The sequence below is a fragment of the Paramormyrops kingsleyae genome, chromosome 3, assembly GCF_048594095.1.
Source record: "Paramormyrops kingsleyae isolate MSU_618 chromosome 3, PKINGS_0.4, whole genome shotgun sequence".
NCBI lineage: Eukaryota > Metazoa > Chordata > Actinopteri > Osteoglossiformes > Mormyridae > Paramormyrops > Paramormyrops kingsleyae.
In genome coordinates, this window is record NC_132799.1 from 40,986,302 (window position 1) to 41,008,952 (window position 22,651).

The window sequence follows — 22,651 nt, forward strand, 5'->3', positions numbered from 1 at the left end:
TGGCTGCCTCCAAGAAACTACAATCCAGTCGAGTTCCTGTGGTGTGAACATGACAAAAGTCCCTTGTTCCAGAAAAAGATTCTGGTTCCAAAAATGTTTCTGCAGTATGAAAGCGCCTTTAGTAAAATGTGCCTACATTTCACCATATTGTGGGATGGAATTAATCAAACATGACCACGATTTATGTAACGTGTCTCATAAGAGGGTAATACCTCTTGTGTCAGATGAAAAAAAACAAAATAGAATGTGAGCAACCTTTTTTTTCACTTTTAATTTGAGCACAAAATTCGAAATCGGACAAGTCCAGGATTCGAGTGCGCTGGAACTGACTACTCAGCCTGGGCAGGAAAGCGTGCCCAAAGCCAGTTGATTGACAGCTTGTCCCTTTATTAAAAGCAATGCCGCAAAATTAAAAGCAATATGGTAAAAGCAATCTTGTAAAATGAAAATCAATATGGCAAACGCAATACAGTAAAATTAAAAGCAAAACGGTAAAAGTAAAAGCAAAAACAATAAAGCATTATTTTTATTCTTATTATTTTATTTGATTTTATTTCACTTTCTTATTCAACATTTCCTTATACTTTTACAGATTTATTCGTTTTTATGGCACTCCAGTGACTCTATACCGGTCAAACACGCCATTGTAATAGCAATCCCCAGTAGAGCATGCGTCACTCCCTTTTAAAGGTGAGGTGACTATCCCGATTGGTTTATTGCATTTTCACCCAAAACAAGCCTCTGAATAATTAAGAGAGTTAGGACAACCTTTTTCTGCCTTGCACCAGCACAAAGTCTGTTTTTTCCACCGTTTAAATAGCAAAGTGGATTTGGACTTGCCAAGAACTGTTAGTTCCGCTTTGCGTTAGATCAGGGGTGTCAAACTCATTTTAGGGTGAGGGCCGGATGAGAAGAAAATGTGACCATGTGCGGGCCGAATTTATTATTATTTTTTTTTAATCATAGTGCATCAAATTACAACAAATACACTATATTCTGTAAAACTGCATTTAACAAGTCCTCAGAAACTGTTCATTAACACTCTTATTCCTTTTTAATACTACTACTACTAATAATAATGATAATAAAAAAGATTTGATATTTAATACTATTGTTCAAATCATCCCGCGGGCCGTATGTTTGACACCCCTGCGTTAGATCATAAATATTGTGCCCCAAAAGTAAGACCATTTAAGCACCAAAAGTAGAAAAGTCTAATCTTCCGCATATTCATTTCCATCCAAGCACATGCATGTATGACCTAAATATAAAAATCCAACAGATTGTGACGATCTACTGAAACATTACCTGGGCCATATTTAAAATCACTCCCTATTACTTAAATAGTGCACTATATAATGAGTCTGCCATATTGTGGTATTTGAATTTTCTGTGGTAAATCTGACTCATTAAATGCACTATATATAAATCCCCTCTATTCACTGTACAATGTAGATGAACAGATGGAAGCAAACTACCATGCTCCATGTATACCATAATGCAATGTGAAGCTGACATCTACTGTCAACTGCTCATAAACAATAGTGCGAGTGCCAAAGAATATGAATGTAGCACTTTTTTTAGTGATACTAGCAAACTCTGCAAAATGTGTATGTCAGTTATTTTAAATAATGATAAAAATAATTTCAAATAAATTATAGGCTTACAAATCCACATTCACTTTTTTATCTCCTTTATTTAATTTATGATGTCGCTGTATTTTGCATTTCACAAATGTCAGCCGTCATAGGTAGGATACTAGCAAAGAGCATCTTGGAATGTAGTGTCCTAAACTGGCATCTTCTTTCACTGCTAATTCCCTATATAGGGAATACTGAGTGAGTGAACCATTTCAGCCTGGACGTCCTGACCAGAACTGCTCTTTATTCTTCACTGTAAAACCTGCAGCCTTCAACTTGAACAATGTGTCATTAATAAAATAATGGGTGTTTTTTATCTGCTGTCACGTGGTGGAAATAATAAGTATGGAATGCAAGAAATCTTTTCAATAATCTAGAGTGTAAAATCCCATCAGGTCCCCTCATGCTTCATTAGAGAGACTGTCATAACAATAGGAATGCAGAATTTTAAGGTAACTGGATTGAACATTATTCATACAAATAATTATACACAAGAATACATTAATTGAAATTAATAGTGCATTCAGTTTGAACTCTGATTAAAACGCATGCTGGAGCCCTGAGCTCCTTCCCTTCATACTAAAGTGAAATACAGAAATCACATGGCTAAAGTAACACTTTCCATTGTAAAAACAGGAACTTGTTCACATGTAGTTAAGAAGACTTGTTGTGGAAGCCTATGTTTTTGTTTCAAGCTGGGATTTCTCTTGGCATTAAAGACTCTGAGATGGGCTACAAAGTTCTTTGTGTCCAGCTTGGTAGAGAAATAGCACATTGTTATGAGAGGATCTAGCCTGTATTACATGCATTCAGACAGGTTTTGGTATACTTATGCAACCTATATGCATCTAAGCACCTGAAATGCTCCAAAGAAAAGGACATTTGATATACCCACACAGGCCAAATGCTTCTCATTTTTGCCATTTCATGTATTGTGGCTGGATGTTCTATGTATCAAAGGGAATTTTGCTCTGATAGAACAGATTGAAAGGCAGGAAAGTGATGCTCCTTCTGTTACATAGGGTCCTTTTCTAATAAGGAACATCTCCCCTTTCCTTAAACAGCTGGTGTGTGGTGTCATGCAAGGCTGCAATGAATAACCATCTGTATTGTCTCATTCTGCAGCAGATAAAGTGAGGGGACTGAATGTATTGTATGACAGGCGGGTCCCACTGCTCTTCGGAAGACCCCAGATTCAGACTCCTCTTCAGACTGAAACTGTGTGTTTGTGTGACGTCATGCAAAAATTACTTCCATGTGGCTGGTGCCTGTCGCTGGCTATTAACTCTGGAGCCCTTGGACCCCAGGGACTGTCCTGAACGACTCCTAAGGTCTCGCTCCATACTTTCACTTTGTGCCTGCTCCTCATCGTACCTACAGTAGGAGGATGGTGGCAGAGAGTCAGAAGATGGGATTTGTTAAGAACAGCATGTACATCAAAAGATTCCACTTCCTTCAGAATAGCACAGAAATTACAATGATAAGAGATAGCAGCCAAAGAACAGACAAAGACTTTAGACAAACTTCAGCCCATTTCTTGGAGTTTATGTGCTTAGAGGATTTTTATTAAAATGTGACATATGCCACCTTTAACTATCCTGCAGCTCTGGTACAAACAAAATATAGTACCAGAAAACTGAGTGTGAAAGGCAGTGGCTAAATGGAGTCAGTATGGAGCATAACTCACAGGACTTGGTAGTAACCAAGAGCCTCCTTGGGTGGACTTCGATTCCATCGACAGTCTGGCATTTCTCCATTGGGAGTTACGATGTTCAGTGTGTCATTCATAAGGTTGTACTTCAAAATGCGATCATTTGCAGTGCTGGAGGTCAGCGATGGGGAAGCGTTCACCTGTTGCAAATCTTGAATGAGTCACTGTTGCACCATACAGATGAGATTATACCACATATGAACAACTTACTTCCAAATAAGTTGCTGATTATTTGCTACAGGTGGCAACATTTTATGTGCCAATAAACTTAACCAAAATAATAATTTAATCAACAGAACTGGACCAGTGCATAGATCTTTTGTCTCATACCACCCAACCTGGGGGTTCATATTCTCACCTCCAATCTGTTTGTGTGCATGTTCTCCCAGTGATGTGCAGGTTTCTTTCAGTTTCTCTGGTTTCATCCCGCAGTCCAAAGACAAGTAGTTAGGCTAATTGGTGTCTCTAAATTGCCTGTGTCGTATGATTCTGTGTGACTTTGTGCATGCATTTGGACTGGCCTGGCACCCCATCTAGGGTATGTCCCAGTCTTGTGCCCTATACAACTTAGAACAGACTCCAGACCCCACACAATCCTGACTAGGATAAGCAGTTAAAAGATGGAAGGATGGAGTTGGATCAACAGTAACCAGCAGAATCTAAGGTTCTTATAAATCATGTGATGCTCCTATAGCATGAAATGAGTCATGATAGTACACAAGGAAAAGATACTGCTCACCTCTATAAGCCAAGGTTTCAACTTGTCGTCGATGATGATATCATACCCATAGCACTCAAAACAGTGCTTGTCATTGTTCATGACAGGCTATTGAGGAAGAAAGTCAGTCTTATGCAACCATACAATTATACCGACACACTCAAATGAAGAAATAATAAGACAGAGTGGAGCAAGTTGGAACATGGGGTTTGTTGAAGCATTAAAATTTTCACACAAAGTAATGATCCATTTCATAAAGTGCTGCTAACCAAGGATAGACAACAATAATATCCATCCACCATAATTGTTTCTAGAATGAAGACTGGTGGTTGGCCACAGAAGAATGGTTTGTATATGTTCTGACACTTGGAGTAAATTTTTCTCCATCAGAAAATGTTGTTCAATGACGATAATGTAAATAAATTGACTCACTCATTCATATTTTACACTCTAGTACTAAGCTAAAATGAGACCAAACAGATATGTAATTAGAAGCACTGCTTTGTATAGTATACATACAAAGTCACATAGTTGATAGGAGCTAGTTGGAACATTAGAGGGGGGTTAGCTCCAAACAAACTTTCAAACATTGAACTATACCCTAACTTTATTAAAGAGCTCTGCCAAGTGATATTACACCTGAATACGCGGAGGAACAAGACAGTGATTTCAAGAATGTATCTCATGTCCAGGGGAGATACATTTGATGAGGAAGAAGAGTCTGAAACTGATTGGTTCAATGTTATTCCAGACTTGATTGATAATATTGATGAAGAAGACTTTGTACTTGTGTGATTCCTTGGCAAAAGACCCAGTATTACTACACTGGCAAGGTTTCTCGCCTTACTATGGAAGGCGAAGTTGAAACTAAGTTCAAGTTGCAGTCAAAAGGAATGACATGTTGAGGACATCTCTGTTCATGGGAAAAAGATATGGTATTCAAGCCACCAAAACCAACTAGTACTCGTGGCACCAAGCGTTGTACCCAAAAGCTAGTATTTTATCTTGATTTGTCCCTTTGCCATCCAAAGTAATAATGTCTGGGATCAACAAGGTGATGGGCAATAAGGAACTAAGTTACATGAAATTTATTCATATATTCATATGTATTTATAATGGCTTGTCAATACTTTTTTAGCCATGACCTGAATTATAACAGCTGTTCCAACTAACCCTAATGATGGGGTGATATGTAACACCCAAGATAATCTTGTTTGAGGTGGATCATATAGAGTATAATCAAAGAATCTAGAAACATTAAATGCAACAGTTATGACTTAGTTATGTGTAATTGCAATGGTACAGGCACATTTTAAATAAATTATGTTCATGTAATATGGAGGTATTAGTTGAAAATGTTCCAACTAATCCCACTCTCCCCTACCAGGTAAATGTTTATGTGTTTGAATGCAATTGCATAAGTGCATTACAGTTCATTCCACACCTGTGGGTTGTACTTACTGCAACAGCCTTCAATGACTGTACCATAATCCATTGGATCTGGTCGAACAGCTGGTTGGTCACCTCCTTTCCCCGTGTGCTTTCCAAGTAGAGTCGAAGGTTACTGACCGTCCACTTACCCCCATGTACGTGATTGTAATCATCCTGAAACACCCCATGGAATTATAGACATGCAAACATACACAGGCTTCTAATAGTGAATTTTTGAGTCACATAAAAACACACCTACCCCATGTTTCTGGATGGCCACATTAGTGAGGTGAACAAACATGTTGTCAAGTTCGCTGGTGCTGGGTGTGTATTTCACTGTGCAAAACCGGCAAAATCCCAATTTGTACCTGAAAATTAAAACATAAATATATATGGGCATACAAACATGATATCTCCAAAATGTAAGCAAAATACTCTGATATCCACAAATTCTGTGACCAATTTATCTATATTTCAACCACAGTATTACTGATCCAGGACTATTTATATTGCAAGACATAAGTATATCATTCATCTCTCGTGAACACAACCATTGATGATTTAACTGGTGTGTATATCACCGATACTGCTGCAGTATTTTGGTTAAGTTTAGCTCAAGCTCTCACATGTAGCACTTGAGGGGACGGTATGTGGTCACCAGCACATAGAGACGAAGATCAAACTTCTTTCCTCCAATCAATAGTGGATTATCAATGTACAAAGAGATTACATATGCCTCTTTGCCACTAGAGGCTGCCAGAAACCTGTAAATAGAAAGATAATGACTAGGCAAGTGTAACTGCTGGATCAAGCACAAAGACCACAAGGACAAACAGAGTGCAACATGGGTGCAGACACAGTTCTACTCCTGATGACCATACATGAATGCCAGATTAGAAGCAACATCCCCTTTTATAAAAAGCAAACGCTACCCTGGCTTAAACTGCAAAAGGGAAGGTATTTCCAGAATTTGTGTGTGGAGGTTTATTGCTACAACTCCCTAGCTAGATTACTGATTAGAGGACTAATTGGCTGAAGAGTCCTCACACCTAGGTTTGAACAGCTGACCTAAAGGTTATCCCAAAAACTTGCATACACACTGGCCCTTTCCAAATAAGATTGCTCACCTCTGATCTGCACTAAAGACACTTTTGTTGGGAAAAAAAAAATAGCACCCAAATTATGCTCCAAACTTTTACACTACCCCACCACTATTCCCCGGAAAGACCCACGTGGAGGTGCGGCTGTCACGCGACCACTTCTTAATCTGGGAAAGCTTGTTGATCAAAAAGATTCCTTTGCCCTGAGCTTTCCCACATGGCTTCATGATCCAGGTACTGGATGGGTTTTTCCGAAACTCCTCCACAAACAAATTGTAGTCTGCAGGAAGCATGAAGGTTACTGGCACAAAATCTGCAAATGGGGATAAACAGCAGGAAGCAACTTATTAGTTCTTCATTGTTGTTATTCAATCATGCTTTAACAACTGTCATATTGAATGCATGAGAGTATCTAGTTATATTTATTAGCGTCTGCTAACAAGCCAGTCCTTGACTAGAAAATGTAGGGAACAAGGTAACGACATAGCGCTCAAAACACAGGCTTGTAACCTGTAACTGGATAAATTCATTAATTAAGAAATTAAATATGAAGTAACATCCACATGCACTGTTCACATTTGAACAGTATGTGTGTCCTGACAAATTAAAGACATGTTACCTAAGTAGAGGTATTTGCCCTTTTCATCCTTCTCTGCCAATGGACTCCCTTCCTTCTCCAGCTCCTTTCTATACCGTTTTATGTTTTTGACCATTAAGTCTTTTCTTGTCAGCTCATAATGGTTGGGAAAGTGGTTGACCATCTGATCATCTGACAAACGGTAACCAGTGTCCACACTGAAGACATTCCTTATGGTCTGTACACTCATCCTGTAAAGTCAAATTCATGACACGTGCTCTTCACACAACAGCACTGGATGCCTACAAATATCAGATGATGTCATACTATAACAATTTTTACGACTGACTTTCCAGTTAACTTTAAAAAAAAAAAAGATATGCTGTTTCAATTTTTCCACCGGTAAAACTGAAATAAAACCACACGCAAGGATAATGGTCTTCAAAGTATGACAAAAACAGATTACCAATAAAAGTTCCAGTCTTCGTTTTCTGACACTTGCACCCATCCTCTCTTTTCGAAGTTATTGATCAGAACGGATTTCTCTATATCAGTCACCCATTTTACCTTACCAGCCATGGTAGCTCTTTGAACAGAAAGAATCCACTTTCATTTCAACAGACACTTTGAAATCGCTTCTCAAACCAAGAACAACCAGCGGTACTGTGAACAGGAGCTTTTTAGCAAATTATGCTTGCTAGTTAAGCTTCTCACTGGAACTGCAAATCGGTAACTGTTGTATATTGTAATAATAAATATCTAGCAATATTTTTTCTAGAACATACGAATTTATTACGCACAACCACTCGTGAGCACTGTATTTTATTAGCCTACATAGCTAAATACCCAGCAGAGGTTATCCACTAAGAGTATTCGCATCCAATATTTTATTTAAAATAAACAGCTACCTGGTGACAACACATGACATTTACGATGGTTTCTAATTATTATCTTCTATTGCTAAGTGTTCATACTCATGCACAGATTTATTTGACTATTGAAGGCACCGGACTGTGAGCACAAACATTTCACTTCCGGGTGGAAACCATAGAAACCGCAGACTCGCTCTTATAGTTGTGTGTACACACACCCGTCAAACCTTTCTTCGTGTAATATTCCCCCAACACTTCAATGTTTTAGCTAGAAACAAAGAAAGTACTCCTTCGTAATTACGCCACGTTTATTGGAGAGATATTTTAATAATTCGGCAATTCGCTTTCATTACATCGATTGCGAATTTCAATTCGATAGAAAAACTTGCTACACATAGATCGACCAAGTCCAGGGGGGTGTTTTTCTTGCGTGGATTACTCGTTTAGCCGGATGTAATTGTTGACGATTTGGCATGATCCTGGATCTGTCGGTTTTTGAAACTCTTGCTGGATTTGTTGTCATAGAAGCACATGCAAATCCTCAAACCTGGGGCCTGTACTACTAAGTGGGGTTACTGGCTTGTCGGATTTAAGGTAGTCTGGGCAAAATGTAAGTGAACGAATATGTAAGTGAAAGTCCATTTAAACTGTGGTACCTTAAATCCGACAAGTTACCCCGATAAGCCTGTAACCCCGCTTCGTACGTACAGGCCACTGCTCGGAGAAACTTTGTTCTATGTAAACAATGATTAGCTCACACACTTAATCAGTGTCCGTGCATGGAAATCCGTTCAGTCATGGCCTCGCCATGGATGAGCGACCAATTGCAATCGGTGCACAAATAATAAGAAGGGAATTTCAAATTGAGAGGGTAATTTTGCGCGATCCTTTATTGTTGCCGGATGATATTATTTTCTAAAAATAACGCTTCAGCCGAGATGGAATATTATATCTTAAAGATTTATTAGCTCCGTATAGTAGAAGTCCAATTAGGCGAAGTCGGGCTCTCACAGCCACACAATGTGCATTGCGGCACTTTTTTTGTATACTGTAGGCCAGTGGTTTTCAACCTGTGGGCCGCGGCCCCCTAGTGGGCCGCGACGGTATTGCAGGGGGGCCGGCAATTATTATTAATAGAAATTGTAATATTGTTAATATAATAAAAAATGTCTAGTCAAAATCAAATAAATCATAATTTGATATATAATTAAATAAATTACCAGTTTATTCAATAAAGACAATTAACAGCCTTGCTTCCGAGTACTTAGTTAACCCGACACAAAAAGCGGGATCGTTTAAATTCTTTTGCAGTGGGCCGCGGAAACATATGTGTTTGGCTGTGTGGGCCGTGAGTTAAAAAAGGTTGGGAACCACTGCTGTAGGCGATGCGGAAAATACAACAAAGAGCACACCCACTGCGCATAGTGACGTCGGAATGACATCTTTAATATGTCGTTTTTGGACGTCCAATTTTGGTCCACTGAAGGGGTTGTTTTGTAACGCCAGGCGACGTCTTTTTTTGACGTCTAATGAACGTCTAGTATTGACGGCCGTGGGACCTCCATGTATGGGCTATTTATAGTCCAAATGTGGTCGTTGTGGACGTCTTATAATACCAAAAGCAGACTAATTTTAGACATTGTGTATGTCGTGTCTCGACTAAATTCATATATAAATGAAAAATTTCACCATGCTTTCAATTAAAACTTAAATTTAAATAACGTATTGCTGCAACGGGCAGATGGAGGTATCGCGAGCAGAGAAACACAGAGGCTACTCTGTCGGGGAACATCCCGTCAATTAATAATCCGTACAAGGATTACACCAGGCACCCAAAGAGCACCAAACATAATTATATGTAAGAAACACAAAGTTGTCAGACAACGAACTGTAAGTTCACAGTGAACTCACAGTATTGCAGTGAACTGTGAGTTCACTGCAATAAAATGGCCCCCACAGTCACCAGATCTCAACCCAATAGAGCATCTTTGGGATGTGGTGGAACGGGAGCTTCGTGCCCTGGATGTGCATCCCACAAATCTCCATCAACTGCAAGATGCTATCCTATCAACATGAGCCAACATTTCTAAAGAATGCTTTCAGCACCTTGTTGAATCAATGCCACGTAGAATTAAGGCAGTTCTGAAGGCGAAAGGGGGTCAAACACCGTATTAGTATGGTGTTCCTAATAATCCTTTAGGTGAGTGTATATGGGCATTTCAAGCAGCGCGCGCGCACGCGCGCGCACGCGCACGCGCGCGCAATCATCTCAGATGAATGGATCCCAGCTAGACTAATCTACTACCCAGCTGCGTTTGAGTTTCTCCAGCATTAACTCATCCAAGATGAGGCATCTGATCTCGGATGATTTAAGCGACGTACGATAAATACCCCCCATATGCACAGTAGATGGCCAAAATAAATGGGTTTTTATAGTCTCTAAAAATTTGTACACCCACTTTGTTTACGTAGGTAGAACACTTGCCAATCATTGTTTCGTGCATAAAGTACCACTTAAAATAAAGCACAGACAAATTTGGGGAAAAATGGATTTATTTTCATTTTTGTGTTGTTAAATAACCCACCCATCATCTTCTAATAACTTATCCTGGTCGTGATAGCACAATTCTATTAGTCATTTGGTAGCACAATAAGATTATTGCAATAAAGACCAGTTGATCCAGGCACCTTACAGAGAATAATTATTAAGGGGACACTTCAGTTGTAGTTGCACATGACTGTACAATTACTGCACTGTCCACCAAATGGATGAGACCTGATATATGGCTTGGTAGTTACAGCTTAGGTGCTGAAGGACCATCTCCGAATACACTGTTAAAAGAATTTCTCCACACATTTCAAGTGTAAATCATACGTTAAAATATGTACAGAAACACCACAGCACGGCAGCTCTCAAGGTCTATAGCAATAACCCCACCAACGGGGCGGGGGGGGTGTCACCCCCAGACCCACTGGGATTATTACACTGGGGATGTATGGAGATGGGGTTAGCAGGCAAGTTTTCACAGTCCAACTAAATAACAGTCTTAAAATAACCAGATTCATTTGCTTATCAGATTTCATTATTCAAGAAATTGGTGTTTTATTTAACATTTTCTTCCATGTTAACTGCATCCTCCTGGTGAAGTCCAGCTCCAAAACCACAATTATATTTGCTGTTCCAGACTACTGCATGATGTGCAGATTTCCTATTTATCTTAATTATACCTAGAGTCATCATTCAAATAACAAAAATGTCACTATGCTTAGCCTTTCAAGAATAACTGGCTCATTGCCAAAATCAGTTTACACTTAATGGACTCCAAGGATGTTGAAGGGGTAACTGTTTCAGACAATTACATTGTATCAAACCTATCACTGATGTGGAGTGAGATTCCAAGACATCTAATTGATGCAGAAAATTAGTACCAAGCAATAGAGGAAAGAACAAAGGGCTGGCATTGCTCAAACAATCAGATAAAGCAAGGACCCAGGGAGAGATGGGCCCTCATCAGCTGTCAAAGAAACAAGGGCTATGGCCACAAAAAACGGGGATACTATAGAGCCCTCAGACTAAGAAAACTGACTGCAGTCCCTCAGCACCCACTTTTTACTAAGATTTAAACCCTCTGAGAACCATCAAGCTACCAGGCATCGGCAACTTATACTCAATCGGCTGTTGGAGATAATTACAAAGAGAAAACAAAATAGCTTGTTCAACCTTGACACAGACTCAAACTTAAAGACAGGGGGTATTTAAAATTATTTAGGAACAAACAAATTGTTAATAAATTAGTGACACCATATGTGAAAAGAAAATGGGACCTTTCGCCCCTTATGTGCTATGCCTTGCTCACTGAATACAGGGCCCATACAAATGCTGAATCAAACAAAAAGCTTAAAGCACTGTTGGACACTGCAGAGATAAAGCGATATGGGTTCTTCATTACTGACCCCAGAGGGAGACTGGGGGGGGTTACTGGTAGTACGGACGATAGCGAGACTGGTCAGGGTGGTGAGGTCCAGGCATCTGACCCTGTGGTGGAGGCCCCTGCATTCGCGATGGAGGCGGCCCCCTGGGGGCAGGCCACATCCCAGGACTCAGTCCTCCAGGCTGGCTGAAGGGGGGACTGAGAGTGCCCTGATCCTCAGGAAACTGTTGCATGGAGCCTGGATTATAGTGAAGGGGCAGGGGTGCACTGACCGGGGGGCCAGGTGGAGGATGGTTCATGTAGGGGGGCATCTGAGTAATTATGTGTCCAGGAGGTGGGGTAATAGGTGGTGGAGCTGAAGACATGGGTGGTGGTGGGGCCTGGCTATATACCATGTGGGTGGTTGCTGAGCCCTGGGGTGGGTGCTGCATTGGGTGTCCAATGGGAGGAGGAGGGGGAGGGGGTGGCCCATAATGCTGCTGTGGCGCCATCATGTGGTGCGGGTGAGGCACAACAGGCTGTCCAGGGTAGTCCCCAGGGTGGTGGTGTGGGGGTGGAGCAGGAACAGGCTGAGGTAAGGGCTCACGGGAGGAGCTGCTGCTGGAATCATCTTGGATGGGCACGGTGATGAGGTTGCTGTGTTTCCGTGTGGTTACCGTGGCAATGCGGAAGGTCTCCTGGGCGATGGAGCGGGAAGGCCCAACATCGGAGGAGGGTGGAGCTTGGCTTGCCCGAAGGTCTTCGAGTGGCGGCTGTGGCTGGCCATAAGGGTTGTGACCTGTGTGTTGCAAGGGGGGTGGGATCAGGATGTGTGGCTTTGGGAGGTGTGGCAGTGGGGGCAGACGGTGCTTGTCCGGGGGCAGGAGGAAGCGCTCTGCTAATGGGTCACTGCCTGCCCCAGTGCCACCTGTGGTGGGGCGCCCTGCCGCTGGCTTTGTCGCCCGCATGTGCCGATGGTTGATGTGGGCCTGCAGGTCACGCTGGGACAGGTAGGTGCGCTTGCAGCCTTGCACGATACTGCACATGTAGAGGGAGCCCCTCAGGCACTGCTCGATGCGCTGGACTGGGTCCGTGCAGCTGTACAGGGACACACTGACCTTAGAGTTTAGTAAGGGAAATGGAGCCGACGGGGATACAGACACATGCATACATGCTACACGCAAGACACCTCAGACGACAAAGACATCTCACACAAAATTGAGAGACATAAGCCCCTTTTTCACATGCACTGCCACCCTGAACTTTTCTAGATATTACCCGGTAGGGCTGATTGTGAGAACGCAATTGTTTGTTGTACTGGACATTAAACAGACTTTACCCTGCTAGTTCCCTAGTAAAGTCTGGATTCACCCCAATGTGTGAATGTGGCAGTGAGAATTCAAGAGAATTCACCATGAGCAAGTGGGCATGTTGACACTTTTATCATGCAAATAGTACAGCAACAGAAAAATACAAATATCCACGTTCAAAAAAGGGTCATTTACACAAAGACTTTGAATGAACATGGCCGAAGAGACAAAAGGCTTCAGAAATTTCTGTCAGTAGTGCTGTAATCAAAATACTGCAAGTTCTGCAGTATACTTTTGGTGTCATGTCATGCCTCCTGCATGCTCTACCCAAGCGCCACCCCTTGTCTAATCCAATGGGAGTATTTCTAGTAGGACCGAACTAGGGATGCTCATTTTGACCGTTTAACCGTTAACCGAAAGAATTAATTTTGACCGATTATTACCATCATATATATATATATATTATATATATTTAATTATTAGTAGTAGTATGAAGTTTTGTGGCATCTCAGCTGAAGATCGCTATTCACGTTCTAAATACGCTGGGTTTGAATCGGCGACCCTGTAATTACAGGCACACAGGCTTAGCCCACTGAGCCATGAACACAGGTACGAGCTTTGCTGCTGAAAATGGAAACATTGGCGCAAAGCTTCAGCGGCAGAGACGTATCCGTGTGCTATATTGTAGCCGATCGGTGTAAACACTACCCAGACATGTGCTCTTGTTTATTTCGGTCACAATGGGCGTATTCACATATTTCTTAGACGCTTAAGTCAGCCACTCTTGTTCTTTCTATTCGTATCACGAAGCTGTAAAAATATATTTAGTTTCTACCTATATATATTTGAAAAGTAGACCGTCCAAGGTTTCTGAGGGTGTTTTTTAAATGTGTATATGACAAAACCTCGCAGAGTTATTTAAACGGTTTGGCGAAATTTCTGTCAGATCCCACCGGCGGGACCGCCACCCCCAGAGGGTTAACCAGACACTCCTCAGTTCTATTTTCATTCAATTCTAATTTAATATTCTAATCTAATCAGTTAATGGTTAATGGTTAATGTTCGGATAACGAACGGCGGTTGTCGGTTGGGAAAATTTATCGAAATGAGCATCCCTAGACACCGAACACATCTGTTAGAAAGAGTCTCTGGTTGTGTGTCACATGTGTGAAAAAGGCAACTCCGGAAAACATCTGGAGTTCATGTGTGATAATGGCTATAGAAACAGACACCACATAGTAATAACCACAAGGGAATGCTAGCTGCAAAAATAATCCCTCTACATTTATCTTAAATCCAATCATTCATTTTCTATAGCTCCTCATCCAGTATCTGCCAAGGGACACCCTATACAGGATGCCACACACTCGTAAATCAGACACAAATTTCTCCAAATAACTGCAGTAATGGGATGAGACTTGTGCGCACACAGAGAGAACATGGAAACTCCACAAAGTGCTAGAGATAGGAAACAAAATCCCAGTCCTGGAGGGCAAGGTCCCCATGCTCTCCATAAGTTTATTAATCTCCAAAAATACCCATAAATCTCATGAAGTTATATATTAAATACTTGTTGTCAACATATTATATGATCAAAAATGGGTGACAAGCTCACAGCTACTTTTTTAATGGACACAGTTCCCTTTTGTAAAACCTTACATTTTCTAAAGATGATCTATTTAAAACTTTTTTAAGGGAACAATGTCACCGTACAAGTGCGACTTTCCCATCTGAAGGAATGTGACCTTGAGCAGTAACACTGCAGACAGTGTAGTTTAGACATTTATAATAATGGCTTACCCAGGACAAATCTTGTCAGACTTCTTCTCGTGGAGTACAGCACACTCATAGCAGAAGACATGCTTACAGGGAATCTGCAAAGATGGGCCACAGAAGGCAGATGTAGTTTGAAATTTATATTGGAACACTAAAGAACACCTCTGTGTGATCAGTAGAGGTGTAACGATACGCGTATTCGTATTGAACCGTTCGGTACGAGGCTTTCGGTTCGGTACGCATTACAAACCAAACGATTCAGAAAAATACTTTTATCCCTCTGGAGTCGACGGCATCGTCAGCGATGCCGAGTATCTTTCTTGTCTATTTCAGTTCATAACTCGCTGAAATCTTATTATAGAAACATGAAAAAAACGCTGACTAAATCCGTAATCGGTTTTCTTTTCAAAACGTCCATTGTCAGAAGTATTAAAGTTTTTTAAATTAGGTGAAATCGGCAAGAAAGTAAACCATGTCATCTTACTTTGTTTTACCTGCATCGGGGGCGTGTAGTACCGCTGTCACCCGAAGATCGCTATTCAAATTCTAAATAGCCGCATTAGCACGTATTCAAATCGCAATTTGCATGGTAATTTTATTAACAGCACAACGGTGAAACACGATCCAGAAACGTTCCAGTCAGAGCCATAAAAGGGGGGGAGGGACGTGGCCAGGTGACAATGGCTCATTCATACACATGAAAGTTGCTACATATTCAATGAAAGGAGCCACAAATAGTGACATGAGTTCGGTTTTTCTTATTTATTTATCCAACTGAATGTTGCAACTACACCATTTAGTCATCTTCATGTAGCCAAGACTTTGTTGATCAGATATCTTGGATCAAAACAAACTGCCAGCATTGCTTACTATGTACTTTTATTATGTGTCTGCAATTATTCCAAGCTGCATTTTGCAATGTCTATACTTTGATGTCAAATTACAAACTTAACACAAATCTGACATATTTACAAAGTACACTAAGATAAAGATGAGTTTAATGCCAAAACAAATATATAAGAAATAATTTATTTGCCATGAATTAAGTTTATGATATTGAATGAAATGTGTGATCATGCTCCAATCAGTGAAAGTGTGTTCCCTACCCCTAGACTCCAGAGGGTTATATTTGAAAAAAATAAAAGAGAATAAAGTGTGTAAAATATGTTTTCAGTGCTACTACGCTCAACAAGGCAGCCCAAACGACGTGACAGGCAACGTGCTGACTGCCCCTCCCACCCCCAAACACTACTCCAGTCAGTCAGGCATTTGCTGCACTAGCTTGTTGCAAAATGGCTAGTAACGTTAATGCAAGTATCAAACCAGAAATAGAGGATCCTCCTATAACCAACAGGCCTGGAGTTTGGGAGCACTTTGGTTTCCCTGTAAGTTATGAGGGTGATGGCAAGAGAGTGGTGGATAAAATGTGGACACACTCATCTTTCTGGAAAAAAAACTTAAAAATTGATTGAAACTCAGATCCATATAAAAACAAAATTGTTCTTTTCTTTCTATTAGTTTATAACTACTACAAAATTAAATAATTTTTTTATCAGGAGCTTTTTGGTTTTGGTTATAAAGAAGGTTTTGTTTTATTTGCTGCTAAAAAGAAACTTCAGAAGATGGGTGAATAGCTTCATCATTGTTTAAAGTAAAAGAAAAAAACAAGATCATACTTTTTTGATGTTTTAATGAATAAAAAAGTGAAAAAAAAATCAGAAATTCTGCCATTTTTTTATTTTTGCTGTATCGAAAACATACCGAACCGTGACACCACTGTGTCGTATCAAACCGAACCGTGATATTTGTGAACCGTTACACCCCTAGTGATCAGGAGCCTAACATGAAAGAAGAAAGCATTCTAAAAATGACAATAACATATTGGACTAATGTGTGATGTGGTCCAAAGACATTAACGTATTGAGAATGTGTGTGTGAATTCATGCATGTGTATGCCCTGTGATAGGCTGATGTACCCCAACTTTATGCCCTTTGCTGAATGAGTGGGGTGCCATCCATGATCCTGTACTAGGGATGGATGGATGGATGGATGCATGCATGCATGCATGGAAATTAAAAGTTTTACCATAGAGGCATAGAACAAAGAGAAATACCTTACATTATTATTCTGGAGTTATGGAAAAGAAGCCAACAGAGGCAGCACAAAAGAAGAACATAAATCAAAATGAACATTACAAAAGAAAATGAGGAAGCCCTCTTACCATCCGACCATACATTTTTATGGGTAGGCCGCACTTGTCACAGAAATGGATGGGTGTCTCATCCTTCTCACCAATCAAATTCAGCTGTGGGATAAATATAAGGATTTTCCACAGAATTAAAGAATCTCTGGTACAACCAACATGACAGAGAATAACCTTTTCATATTATACCAACCTTATAGTCCCAAAACATCTGCTGGGGGAAGCGCCGCTGGCTTCCAAATGCATCACCAGACTTACACTCAAACCGCTCCTCCTGCTTGTAGCCAAAACCATCTAAAAGATGACATCACCTGTTAAAGGTTTGACCACTCAGAATAAGGTGACTAGATTAGACAGAGAGACAGAGATTCTACTTATCCTCAAGGGAAATTATTATATTCAGTGCAATTAACAATAAGACAGTCTGAGTGACCATTTCCTGTAGCCCTGTTAAATACAACACATGAAATTGAAGTGGTAATGGTCAAGTGCAAAACTTACCTTCATCCCCCAGCTGTGTTTTGGACGACAGACGGTTTGGGCCACGCTGTGGTCGAGCCACAGGCTTGGCCCTGACAGCCTGTTTGGAGATAAGCTTGATAGGAATACGTCTACGGACATCAGGCCCTCCCAGACTCCCTGTAGAATCTGTACCCTGCAAGTCGTTGTCTGACAATACGAACATAGTGTTCATTTCCAAAATGAATCCACTAATTGCCACTAAACATGTTTTATGTACCAGTCTACTTAATACCTTGTCCACACGTACACAGATATTTTTTCAAACGGTGTTTTCCCTCTTCCGTTTAAAAAAAATCCCCATCAACACGAACATTGTCTTCTAAAAAATTTCCGTCCACATGAACCCGCTAAAATGCGCTGTCAAAAGCATGCCAAAACAACAGGCGGCATTATAACTCTAACCGTACTGCCATGTTAGCCAATCAGAAGCCTAATTGCCAGTCCTGTTAAGTTGAAAATCATGGCACACATTCCGAAGCCTGTGTTGATCAATATAATGCGAGAGTGACTCAACATTTATCTGTACACATGTAAGAAGTCCTATCAGCAAGGTTAGCAGAAGCACTATTTCGGCTATGTCCGCCATTGCTCAAACTCGCCTAATGTATACAGCAAACAGCACACGCTCTGACGTTAAACAAAGTGGACAACGGCACACAATCTGACATTTCGAGCCAAAAACTCTGTTTTCCCTGTCTACATGTCGACACTGAAAACGGACTTTCTTAAAATCTTCACCCTGGATGGAGTTTTGCAAAAGCTCCGTTTTCAGTGACCTGAGACGCCGTTTATGTGTGGACAAAAGCCCAAGACGTATAGGTACCAGGAGCCCAAAAAAGTCACCAAGGAGGTAAAAAATAGGGAATTCATGTATTATTATATACTCTCAGTAAAGAAACGTGTTTACTTTTAACTAATAGATAAGATAAAATCTCAGGTTAAGGTAATGAAAAGATGAACGGGGTAAAAATGGTCCTGTAAATTTTGTGCAAACAGGAACAGCTAACAACTAATAAGAGACAACCAGTATAATGTAATTGGGAGGGGTAGTTCAGACGATTCAAAGGGTCCCTGAGTTACATAATTGGATTGGGGACCAGTGATGTGCTTTCATAAGGGCCAAAATCTCTACCTGCCCCACTGCAGAGCAAATTCTTATTCCTGGACTAAAAAGAAAATTATTTCCACAATATTTGGTTATGTTGCAAACATATATACTTCACAGTACAGGAGACAAACGAAAATTATTTCTCAGAATATTTCGCGGAAAACGCCAACAGAAACAATACTACCAGTAGCATACTGACACTTGTTGAGCAGCATGTTCAAACCTCGAATTATAATCTAAGACACTGGGAGTGGCAAAACATTTGTATCGATGGCAAAAAGTGTGATGCTTGTAATTTTCACATAAATGTTATGTTAGTGTATTTGTTATACAAAGTATAGATGTATGTGTCATCATTAGCAAGGATGCGATGAATTTGGAAATAGATCAAAAACAATATTTCCACTGCTCAGACTTTCTACAGCTGTATTACAACTAAATATACATGCGACAACCTGTACTTTCTTTTCCCTCTTGCTGTGACTACATTTGCTGATAACCTGATTATGATGGTACCTATTATTGAATGTAAGACCAAACCACAAGGCAATTTTTAAAACAGACTGTAAGAGAGCAGAATATATAACAATGTGACGTCGCTCTATTTCACTCATTTCAGCGAGCCAAACAATAACTAAATAAGATAAATGATATGACTTTTCTTTACTTAATGGTATTCAGCAACACAACGAGCTAGAAACAAGGCCGTAACTCAAAAGCTTTTCAAAAATCCGCGTTTCCGGGGACGCACGACCTGCCACACAAATCACACTCATTAAATTTATACTACCTTCGACCCCATATACGAAGAAAATAGGTTTACGTTATTCCGGATCATAATACAAATAAAAGTTAAAATGCAAACCATACAATTCCCTGCTTACCATTCTGATCCATGACTCGGCGCAGTGCTCTCTGGGAGCGGATATATCCATCAAGGGGGGCATCCTGCAAGTCTACAATGGAGCTTGTCACTACTCGGTAGTCGGTACTCCGTACACCGTACTACTGGATCCGTAGTTCCAAAAAAAAAAAAAAATCCGTAGTTCCGGATCCGGTTCATTCATAGGGTGTTTCCGAAATCGCGCACTTGCGCACTTTTAGTGCGCTATTTTAGGGCGTAGTGCGTTCACACTGACAACTAAGCCAAAATTCAGTGCACTGAAAGTACCCGGATGGTGCACTGAAAACGGCCAGTAAACGCAGTGCAGAACGATGGACACTACTCGCATTAAACGGACGCCATTTTGACTACGTAGCGGAAGGGGAGGGACTTTCGGCAAGTTTGAATAATGGCGGACAACACAGTCACGCTAGCCTAGTAGCCCTCTTAACATAGCTATTAAAACTGATGTAAAATATTTGGGTATTATAATCTCAAAGAATACATAGAGAATATTTAAATTTTGAGCATTTTACCCAAAAATCTAAAAAGATTTTAAACAGTTGGCTACAAAGAGACCTCTCCATCTTTGGACTCGTCTTGCTTACTAAAAAGTAAAACAGAAGGTATTTCTCGTTTTATTTATCCTTCACAATGTTTATATGTTTCCAATAGGTTAACCAAGAGGATAAATCAAATTAATTACAATTACATTTGGAGAAACAAGCATCATTATATTAGGAAGAATGATATAGTGAAGTCATTTGAAGAAGGAGGCTTGAATGCGATTGATTTTGAAGCAATGGACGGTTCCATCAAACTTAAATGGTTGCAATCTTTAATTAGTAGTTCAAATAGTATTTGGTTTTATTTCCCCAAGGTAATTTTCGAGAAACTTAGTGGCGTTGAATTTCTTATGAAATGCGACTTTGAAATGTCCAAATTACCAATTAAATTATCAAATTTTCACAAGCAGGTCCTCCAGTACTGGAAAATGATATACCAGCATAATTTTTCTCCACATACAAATTCGATTTGGAAGAACAGATGCATAATGATAAAAAGAAAATCCATCTTTTATAAGGATTGGATGGATCATGGGATTTGGACAGTTGTACACCTTTTAGACAATGACGGAAATGTGTTGACTTATAACAAATTCATAAGTATTTATGGCATATCATGTACCGAAAGTACATTAAGGTTGTGAAAGCCATTCCCCTTGCGTTGATTCAGATGGCTAAAACTAGTTTAATTTATTCTTTCTCTATAATTTGTGAACCGTCCTTAATAATTGATGATCGTCAATTTAAAGGGAAGACATGCAATAATACATTTTTAAGGACAACTCTCACTAAACAACTTTTCCCTTCTCAACGAAAAAGAAAATATATGTTCAGAGATTATAGCTCGAAGATTTTGACTGAATATCTTTCTTTTCCAATTCCACCTAAAACAAAAGAAAATCACTTAAAAATTTTAAATGATATATACAGTATATATATATATATATATACACACTCACCTAAAGGATTATTAGGAACACCTGTTCAATTTCTCATTAATGCAATTATCTAATAAACCAATCACATGGCAGTTGCTTCAATGCATTTAGGGGTGTGGTCCTGGTCAAGACAATCTCCTGAACTCCAAACTGAATGTCAGAATGGGAAAGAAAGGTGATTTAAGCAATTTTGAGCGTGGCATGGTTGTTGGTGCCAGACGGGCCGGTCTGAGTATTTCACAATCTGCTCAGTTACTGGGATTTTCACGCACAACCATTTCTAGGGTTTACAAAGAATGGTGTGCAAAGGGAAAAACATCCAGTATGCGGCAGTCCTGTGGGCGAAAATGCCTTGTTGATGCTAGAGGTCAGAGGAGAATGGGCCGACTGATTCAAGCTGATAGAAGAGCAACTTTGACTGAAATAACCACTCGTTACAACCGAGGTATGCAGCAAAGCATTTGTGAAGCCACAACATGCACAACCTTGAGGCGGATGGGCTACAACAGCAGAAGACCCCACCGGGTACCACTCATCTCCACTACAAATAGGAAAAAGAGGCTACAATTTGCACGAGCTCACCAAAATTGGACAGTTGAAGACTGGAAAAATGTTGCCTGGTCTGATGAGTCTCGATTTCTGTTGAGACATTCAAATGGTAGAGTCAGAATTTGGCGTAAACAGAATGAGAACATGGATCCATCATGCCTTGTTACCACTGTGCAGGCCGCTGGTGGTGGTGTAATGGTGTGGGGGATGTTTTCTTGGCACACTTTAGGCCCCTTAGTGCCAATTGGGCATCGTTGTATGGAATTGTATGGTTTGCATTTTAACTTTTATTTGTATTATGATCCGGAATAACGTAAACCTATTTTCTTCGTATATGGGGTCGAAGGTAGTATAAATTTAATGAGTGTGATTTGTGTGGCAGTATGGTGTTCCTAATAATCCTTTAGGTGAGTGTATATAAGTATATATTATATTTCTTAGTATCCATGTATTAGCTATGTATAAGGCAGTTTTCTAAAACCAGTTTGTTCATAAGTCAACATTTCGCAACTGCATTTCGATGTTCTTCAGCTCCTCAATGTCTTGCAGTGGAATTCCACCATCCTCTGCACACTGAAAAAATAACACCTGTAAAAAGTATTTTAAAAATCTCTGTAGCTGAGTTAATAGTAATTCACTTAGAAATATAATTGGTATGAAATATAAAGTTAAATACACCTTGAAACTTTATTATTTAGACTAGGAAAAAAAATAAACATTTCCAAAATCAATCTAAAATAATTTCATTAAAATTGATCATAGCATGCTGGCACCAATGACATAGGAAAGGGCAGAAGGGCTGTTCTGCAAGATAAATTTATAGAAGTCGCGGATA

At 40.1% G+C, this 22,651-nt stretch overlaps 2 protein-coding genes across 7 annotated transcripts; both read right to left on the bottom strand.

Moving 5' to 3' along the window:
- Positions 1-1,676: 1,676 nt before the first annotated feature.
- ttll1 (tubulin tyrosine ligase-like family, member 1) lies at positions 1,677-8,265 on the bottom strand. 3 transcript variants are annotated; one of them, XM_023801562.2, is made up of 10 exons: positions 8,086-8,251; positions 7,644-7,763; positions 7,220-7,428; positions 6,733-6,913; positions 6,127-6,264; positions 5,760-5,868; positions 5,531-5,674; positions 4,091-4,177; positions 3,328-3,491; positions 1,677-3,014 (listed from the first exon to the last, which is right to left on the bottom strand). In XM_023801562.2, the coding sequence occupies exons 1-10, from the start codon at positions 8,103-8,105 to the stop codon at positions 2,888-2,890; spliced, it is 1,299 nt and encodes a 432-aa protein (XP_023657330.1). In that variant the 5' UTR covers positions 8,106-8,251; the 3' UTR covers positions 1,677-2,887. The 3 variants fall into 3 exon arrangements, 2 of the variants coding, with proteins under 2 accessions (XP_023657330.1, XP_023657331.1); XM_023801563.2 differs by lacking the exon at positions 7,644-7,763 and having other exon boundaries at positions 8,086-8,254; XR_002836892.2 differs by lacking the exon at positions 1,677-3,014 and having other exon boundaries at positions 3,353-3,491; positions 3,710-4,177; positions 8,086-8,265.
- A 2,319-nt stretch (positions 8,266-10,584) lies between these two features.
- Positions 10,585-20,044, bottom strand: LOC111838513 (E3 ubiquitin-protein ligase Hakai-like). 4 transcript variants are annotated; one of them, XM_023801561.2, is made up of 6 exons: positions 19,765-20,044; positions 17,752-17,830; positions 17,444-17,544; positions 17,269-17,352; positions 15,071-15,144; positions 10,585-13,073 (listed from the first exon to the last, which is right to left on the bottom strand). In XM_023801561.2, the coding sequence occupies exons 1-6, from the start codon at positions 19,825-19,827 to the stop codon at positions 12,026-12,028; spliced, it is 1,449 nt and encodes a 482-aa protein (XP_023657329.1). In that variant the 5' UTR covers positions 19,828-20,044; the 3' UTR covers positions 10,585-12,025. The 4 variants fall into 4 exon arrangements, with proteins under 4 accessions (XP_023657329.1, XP_023657327.1, XP_023657328.1 ...); XM_023801559.2 differs by having other exon boundaries at positions 17,752-17,919; positions 19,765-20,040; XM_023801560.2 differs by lacking the exon at positions 19,765-20,044 and having other exon boundaries at positions 10,585-13,058; positions 17,752-19,757.
- Between the last annotated feature and the right edge of the window lie 2,607 nt (positions 20,045-22,651).